The sequence below is a fragment of the Bidens hawaiensis genome, unplaced genomic scaffold, assembly GCF_021521415.1.
Source record: "Bidens hawaiensis isolate Kalapana, Puna unplaced genomic scaffold, B.hawaiensis_p1.1 tig00087858_1, whole genome shotgun sequence".
In the NCBI taxonomy this organism is placed as follows: Eukaryota; Viridiplantae; Streptophyta; class Magnoliopsida; order Asterales; family Asteraceae; genus Bidens; species Bidens hawaiensis.
In genome coordinates, this window is record NW_027504311.1 from 8,772 (window position 1) to 17,313 (window position 8,542).

The 8,542-nt window shown below is 37.1% G+C and overlaps 1 protein-coding gene across 1 annotated transcript; it reads right to left on the reverse strand.

The window, feature by feature from the left end:
- Positions 1 to 549: 549 nt before the first annotated feature.
- On the reverse strand, positions 550 to 5,146 carry LOC143607857 (uncharacterized). The gene is made up of 5 exons (XM_077083140.1): positions 4,334 to 5,146; positions 3,972 to 4,214; positions 3,769 to 3,920; positions 2,782 to 3,259; positions 550 to 561 (listed from the first exon to the last, which is right to left on the reverse strand). Exons 1-5 carry the CDS (start codon positions 5,144 to 5,146, stop codon positions 550 to 552), a joined length of 1,698 nt encoding a protein of 565 aa, XP_076939255.1.
- Between the last annotated feature and the right edge of the window lie 3,396 nt (positions 5,147 to 8,542).

Here is an 8,542-nt window from a genome sequence, read left to right on the forward strand (position 1 = left end):
AGTAAAAAACAAGACTAGGTAATTCTTAAGGAATTTCCCAAAAATAAAGGCAATCTAATTGTTTTAAATTAAATAAAAAAATTAATTTTGAGGTTAAGGCATAGCCTTGGAGTTGTGTGTGTGTGCATGTCGATAATATAATAATCACAAATAAATTATTAACTAAGAAAGCGGTAAACAATTAAGTAGAACACATAAGACAAGTAAGTAAGCATGTATGAGGCTCCTAAGCATGTTACTAAGGAACCACTAACGACCTATCTTGAACCATCCGATTTGATACCAATCTGTCACACCCCAACCAAAGGCGAAAATGCCAGGGCGTGAGTTGATTGCTCACAGCTCTCAAGGTACTATCATGCAAATTAAAAATGACAATATCTATTTATATAATTTAAAGATTCAAAGTAATCCAAATAAAACATAGTACATAATCCAAAAATAAGCAACAAAATTAATAATTCAAGTTTAACCAGTCTTGATTAATTCTTGATGATATCTCTTCTAACATAGCAATCCTAAACCCTTCAACAATTCCTAATGATCAATTCAGACGATGACCTGCATATGCATATAATATACAACAAATTTTATTAACACGAGGTTGTGTGAGTAAAACACCAGTTAATTAAGATACAATATAATATATAAAAGAAAACACAAACTTTTCGTGTGAGATAAACAATTAAGCTAATGAGAAAATATTAAGTGTTGGTAAAACCGTGCCTTGTGAACTGGACATTGGCTACTACGACAGTTGTATGATCATACTACTATTGTGATTATGATGGACCTCTCCGAATGCGGACAATTAAGCAAATAAGCATATAGCAAGGTAGACATTAAACTGATATACACACAAGAATTAAACAGTTGCAATTGTGAATACTATATAATAGGTAAATAAATAAGGTACGCACATATCCCCAAAAATGATTAAAAATAAGCAAAAAGGGGAGTGGAACACTCACCTTATCAAATAAACAAGGAGATAATGATTTGATAAGAAATAGAGGTAGATCAAGCTCTTCGGGAATTACCAATGGGAAATCCTAATATAGAGTAAATGTGGAAATAAATATACATTGAATAGCGGATTTATAGAGATTTGAGAATTTTGATGATCATGTATATTATTGCGAAAATTAAATATTACTTAAATTTATTATCACCCTTATTAGATATTCTTTATTTATCAATCTTTTAACATATAATATATTTTTTAATTACATACATTCATAATTATAATTAAAATATTTAAAAATATATTTTTATAATATATATAAAAAAGATTGTTTAACCATTTAGTTTAAATATATTTACTGTATTTATAAATATTTTTATTTATTTCAAATCTTTATTATTTAGATTTTAAATCAATTATACTATATATATATATATAAATATATATATATATATATATATATATATATATATATGTACACCTATGTATAGAGCAAGATTATAATAAGAAGTAGATTTTTCTTAAGAATTGTAGAAAGTGTGTTTTCACTATTAGATCTAATAAAACACACGACAACTAAAATAAAACACACCACACAATAAACACACTTTCCATGTCAACCGCCAGATCAACATATCTAACACACCAATTTACTTCTTACACTTCTTAGACACACTCCACTTCTTATTATAACTCCACCCTATATGTATATACATATATATATATATATATATATATATATATATGTACACTTACATTGGCTTTTAATAAAGATTCGGAAAAACAACACGTTAAACTTGTCGGTTTTAATAAAATAGGGTTCATTTATGATTTTCTATTATTAATATTATTTGTTTAATAATTAAAAACAAAAATAAGAAAAATTAACCTAAAAAGACGGGATAGGGGACTCGAACCTGCGCCCCAGCTGTCTCCAAATGTTTAACCAATGGTGCACTAGCCATCTGGGCTGGTGGCTAACTCGTCAACAACACATAAACAAAAATTAAATACTAACAATTTAAAAACCCCCAATTCACATAAACCATAATTAACCAACTGATTTAACCAGTTAATATTAATTCAATTAACGTTGGGGTTTATGTTTGCTAATCAATTACAAACCGAAAACAACAATTAATTACCTTATATGATTTTATATGGAGGGTTTAAATGTGAGAACAGTGGCTGGCAAGAAGGAGCTCCAGAACACGAACTAAACAGGGACGTTAATTTAATTGATTACCTGGGTTTTGTTGGCGATGGTATGAGGGTTGTTGATGCAGCGGTTAAATGATGACAAACATCGAATCACGTTGATTCTTGGAATGCCCGTGATGAACTTCTCAAAACTCCCAAAATCCCACCCAAAGGTCAAGGAAAACAAAGAGAAAATACTTTATAACTAAAATTTAAGTCTGTCCTTTCACATTACATAATCATCATATAAATAGACTTTCTAATACGAAATGGGTCCAAAAGAGGCCATGGGCCAAACACAAGCCACAAAGAAAAACGAAAAAACTGACAAAAAACATAAAAAAGGCTCATATCTTTATTTAGGAGCCGTTTTTGGACTTCGGACAAGGGCTAAACCGCCATAGGAGTTTGCCACATCGTGTTCCCCGTCTCAAGCTTTGATTTGACTGGTTATGGGCTTGAAACAGAACTTCGTAGCCACGTTATGCCCGTTTTCGTGGGCCACCTTTGGAAGCACGATGATGGGCCTCCAAATATATCATGGCACGCTCTTCAATACTTGGGTTTCCATCATTCCCTCTTGGATAGATAAAATTCAACCTCGAATCTACAGTGACCTCATCATCAGACGAATCCCCATGAAACGGCATCAAATGTTTGACATTGAAAACATCCGAACAATGAATATGGCTTGGTAACTTCAGACGGTAAGCATTAGAATTTATCTTCTGCGCAATCTCCACTGGCCCGATTTTCTTGGTTGACAATTTATTGTACTCCCCAACTAGAAAAGGATCTTTAGTTAAAACAGCCCAAACAAAGTCACCCACTTCAAAATCAACTTGCCTACGCTTTTGGTCTACAGCTTGCTTGTACTTTGAATTAGCGTGGGCCAAGTTTTCCTGCACCGCTGTATGAACTTCATGTAACCCCATCACAAAATCTTGTACCTTCTTGGGGAAAGAACCCGAAACTGGAAGTGACATCAAATCAAGAGGACTCCGTGGCTTAGCATAATAAACCACCTCAAGCGGGCTTAAACTAGTACACTGGTTAACTGCGTGATTACGCCTGACATAACTTTTGATCCCAAGACTTCACATGGTTACCCACAAGACATCGTAAAAGATTACCAAGTGATCAATTAACAACCTCCGTTTGCCCATCCGTTTGAGGGTGGTAGGCACTACTGAAGAAAGTTGAGTGTTCACCATTTTCCATAGGTTGCGCCAAAAATGACTCAAGAAACGAGTATCCCGATCAGAAACAATAGAAGATGATAAACCATGCAAACGATAGACATCCCGAAAGAATAACTTAGCCACATTAACTGCATCTGTCGTCTTCTTGAAAGGAATAAAGTGCACCATCTTAGAAAACCGATCAACAACAACAATATCGAATCGTTTCCCTTCTGAGTCCTAGGTAACCCCAACACAAAGTCCATACTAATATCAGTCCAAGGTTGTGAAGGGACAGGCAAAGGCATATAAAGACCCGCATTAGTAGCCGTGCCCTTTGAAACTTGGAAAATTCGACACATTTTAACATAACGATCTACCTCTTTCCTCATAGTAGGCCAGAATTAAGAAGACTGCACCAACTGTAAAGTACGATCACGACCAACATGACTCTCCCCGTGTAAATCCTGAATAATTTTCAACCAAACACTGGAGTCAGGAATACATAGCTGATTTCCCTTGAACAAAAACCCGTCATGCAAAAGAATGTCTGATTTCTGACCCGCTTGCACACCCTGCAACACAATTGGAAAATATGGGTCAATGGTTTACTGCTCACGAATAACATCCAATCCCAACACATTGACTCTCACGGATACAAGCAGATTTCCCTTCCTGCTTGCATCAGCAACTCGTTTTGAAACACCAGTTTTGTGTTCGACCACAAAAGTAAACTTTTCAATAAATGTTAACCAACGCCCGTGTTTACGAGATATCTTGTCTTGCGTGTGAATATTCCTTAAAGAATCATGATCAGTGAATAAAACAAACTCTTTATGAAACAAATAGTGACGCCAATGCTTTATAGCCTGAACCACTGCATAACACTCCAGGTCATAAGTACTATATGTCAACTTTTCCCATGTTAACTTCTCGCTAAATAAGCAATAGGTCGACCCCCTTGACTGAGAACCCCGCCAATACCAACCTTCGAGGCATCAATATGAAGTTCAAAAACTTGCGAAAAGTCAGAAAATACCAGAATTGGTGCGGTAGTGAGTTTTTCCTTTATAACTTGAAAAGCTAACTCTGCCCCTTCTATCCATACAAACGTCTTTCCCTTCATGAAATTTGTAATAGGGGCCATAATGGAACTGAAGTGCGGAATAAACCGTCTATAAAAATAAGCAAGCCCATGAAAACTGCAGACTTCAGTAATGGTTGTAGGAGTTGGCCAGTTTTGAACGTCTGCTACTTTAGAATCATCCACCTGTATCCCCTCACCAGAAATATCATACCCCAAGAACAAAACTTTAGGGGTCATGAACACACATTTCTTTGTTGCTGCATAGAAATTGTCTCTGCGAAATAAGGCCAAAACCTTTCTGACATGCATGACGTGCTCACTGAAAGAAGCACTATAAATAAGAATATCTTCAAAATATACCACCACAAACTTCCCAATATAAGTCCCGAGCAACTGATTCATCACACGTATGAAAGTACTAGGAGTGTTTGATAAACCAAAAGGCATCACCGACCACTCGTACAACCCTTCACGAGTTTTGAAGGCCGTTTTCCATTCATCCCCAGGTTTGTGACGAATATGGTAATAACCATTCTTCAAATCTAACTTTGTGAAAATAGTAGCACCACTAATCTGGTCAAGCAAATCGTCAAGTCGAGGAATAGGAAAGTTGTACCTCACAGTAATCTTGTTGATGGCTCTACTATCAACACACATCCACCAGGTGCCATCCTTCTTTGGAGTTAACAAAGCAGGAACAACACAAGGGGTCATACATTCACAAACATGACCCTTAGAAATCAACTCCTCAACCTATCTACGCAACTCTTCATGCTCTCTCGGGCTCATCCTGTAATGTGGCCAATTGGGAAATTGTGAACCAGGCTCCAAATCAATATGATGTTGGATGTCACGCAAAGGTGGCAGCCCATCTGGCAATTCATCAAGGAAAACATCATAAATTCCTCAAGTAAAGGAATCACTGCTTCAGGAATCTCAACTTCCTCGTGCACCGGTTTCCCTATCAAAACAAAAACACCGTCTGTCTCCACCAACTCATCTTCAAACTGACTAATGGTCAAAAGGTTGCTCGAATGGTTTGCGGTTAACTGCTTGGGCTTGCTAGGAACAAGAGTTATCTTCACCCCACCTAACTGGAAGCTATAAGAATTGGACCGCCCGTTATGTTCTATATTTCGTTCATACTCCCAAGGTCGACTCAACAACAAGTGTCACACATCCATTGGAACCACATCACACATGACATCATCTTTATATGTGGTCCTAAATGAAATAGAAACAAGGGCCCTCTTAGAGACCGTTACCTCTCCACCTTTTATAAGCAGTTGAAGCTTATAGGGTTTGGGGTGACTCTCCGTCTTCAAGGCCAACTTTTGGACTGCCTTTTTAGAAATCAGATTGTCACAACTTCCAGTATTGATAATAAACTTGCAAACCTTCCCCATAATGGTACATGTGGAGTGGAAGATGATATGCTTAAGCCATTCGTCCCCGTCAGCCTTTGGTGTATAGCATGAGCGCCTGACCACCAAATTCACCCCAACATCACCGGTCACAATCTCCTCCTCATACTTGGGTTCTTCATCATACTCTTGGGCTTTTTCATAATCTTCATACCGTTCATCTTCAGATTCAACAAACAAATGCTTCTTACCAGCTTGTTTACAGTCAACTTGCCAATGACCCGTCTCACCACACTTAAAACACTTCACCCCGCTACTACTAGCCCCCTTAAAAGATGAACCGACATTGATAAACCCGGCCTCTGCTGAATAGGCACGACACGAGGTCCTCAACCACCGGACCTCGAACCTCCTCCTCCAATAAGGGCTGGTGAATATGAACCCACCCGACTGTTTTGTTTTTCAAAAGCCAATGCCCGTTGTTGTGCCTCGGGGATTGTTAACAGATAAAAAAGATTTACCGAGTCCAAGATCTGAACCCATAAACCCCCAATATACCAAGCAACGAGTTGTTTATCTGTTTCTTGAATATCGTTACGAGACACCAATTGGTAAAACTCGGTTGATTAATCATCAACTGATCTGGATCCCTGCTTCAGATTCTGAAACGTTGACACATCAACCGTTGAAAGTTGTGAAGAAAAAATTTAGACCGCAAACACTTTTTCATCTTAGCCCATGTCACAATCCTTGACTTCCCAAGTCTGTTTCGTGTCACCTTCAATTGTTGCCACCATGCTGATGCCCTCCCACATAGCCTGGTAGTGATCAAAGGCACCCGCTTATTTTCAGGCACCTCTTTGAATTCAAACACCTCCTCTACCGTGGCCAGCCAATCAATGAACCCTTCTGGATCCAAGCATGTCCCATCAAATTCTGGGATATCAATTCGTATCCCAGCATCCCAACGCCGGTTGCCATCTCCATGTTATCGCCTTGGTTCCCTCTCGTGAACCTCTTCGGAAGACGAACCATCATCACCAAACAAAGGATTATCAAAGGCATGCCCCTCCCTATATTCGGTTGCCTGCCTTCTACGATTCATCAAGTCAGCCATTCGATCAGTCAATTGATCGACCATTAGATCCAATCGTTGCTCCACCCGTGCCATAAAACGTTGTTCCAACTCTCGTTCATAAACCTCATCGATTGGTGGACTGTTTCTCCTTGGAGGCATTTGAGCCCGAATTCGGCTTTTATACCAACTAATGCAGCGGTAAAAAGATAACGAAGATCGACTCACGTTGATTCTTGGAATACCCGTGATGAACTTCTCAAAACTCCCAAAATACCACCTTAAGGTCATGGAAAAAGAAGAGATAATACTTTATTACTAAAATTCAAGCCTGTCCTTTCACATTACATAAGTATCATATAAATAGACTTACTAACATGAAATGGGCCCAAAAAAAGCCATGGGCCAAAAACAAACCTAAAAAGAAAAATGTAAAAATTGACAAAAAGAAAACATAAAAAGGCTCATAACTTTATTTAGGAGGCTTTTTTGGGCTTAGGAAAAGGGCCAAACCGCCATAGGCATTTGCCACAACGTGCTCCTCGTCTCAAGCTTCGATTTGACTGGTCATGGGCTTGAAACAGAGCTTCGTAGGCCATGTTATGCCCGTTTTCGTGGGCCATCTTCAGAAGCACAATCATGGGCCTCTAAATATAACATGACATGTTCTTCAATAATTGGGTCTCCATCAGTTATGTACGAAGGTGTAATTGAATTATACTGATTGTTATAATGTATATTGATGAACAGGTTGTGTCGGCTTGGTATTTTGAGCAATACGTATCATAGTTGATCAATTTAACATAATTACGAGCGTCGGTGAGCCGCTTATGGCAAGATTGACAAAGATTATGATTCAATTTCCAAGTTAACATCGACAATTGTTGTGCAAGCTAATCAATTGGGTATCGAGTACACGATCGGGGTCATGGGTATGTGTATATTGATGGGTTAACGGGCTGGGCTAAATATAATAAGTATAGTTTGCACTTTGGTCCTTGGAGTATAGAGATGGAATTAATTAGAGGTTAAAGTATAGTCTAGGGTTAAAATTGTATTAACTTAAAAGTTGTTTATATATATTAAATAAATAATTAAACAATAATATTAAAACAACTTGATAATTAAGGTATTTTATTGATAGAATAACCCGAACATAGAAATGGGTCGGGTGATGGTTACACAGTAAAAATGATAAAAACCGAATTGTTAAATAATATAAGGCCGTAAGATCACTCGAAATACACCCTTTGTCTTCATTACCAAAATCACTTGGATACATTTCCGAAATTTCCACTATCTTATATATGTCAACTTCGAAGATGAATCACAAGATTTTAAACATACATATATACCAACAATCTATTTTCAAGTTCTCAAATTTGCATATCTAAAACCGTAAATTTCAACCACAAAATAATGATTCTGTTGAATATGCTTCTGTTTGATGTTTATCGTTCAAACAAAAGAAAAAAGGTTAATGGTTTTATTTGCTTTGAGCTTTATTTGATTTGAACTTTTAAAAAATGATGATTCTGCTAAGCATGTTTTTGTTTGTGTCTATTCTGTTCAATATTTTTTGTTCAAACAAAAGAAAAAAAGATTAGTTGTTTTTATTTGCTTTGGGCTGTAAATTTCTTTGAGCTTTATTTAATTTGAACGCTCAAATTG

Excerpts from the sequence above, each read along its gene's own strand:
- LOC143607857 (XM_077083140.1), bottom strand. The coding sequence starts at position 5,146 with ATGACCCCTTGTGTTGTTCCTGCTTTGTTAACTCCAAAGAAGGATGGC. Across the intron at positions 4,215-4,333 it reads TTCATATTGATGCCTCGAAG|GCTATAAAGCATTGGCGTCA; the intron begins GTTGGTATTGGC and ends GCAGTGGTTCAG. Across the intron at positions 3,921-3,971 it reads TCAATGTGTTGGGATTGGAT|GGTGTGCAAGCGGGTCAGAA; the intron begins GTTATTCGTGAG and ends ATTGTGTTGCAG.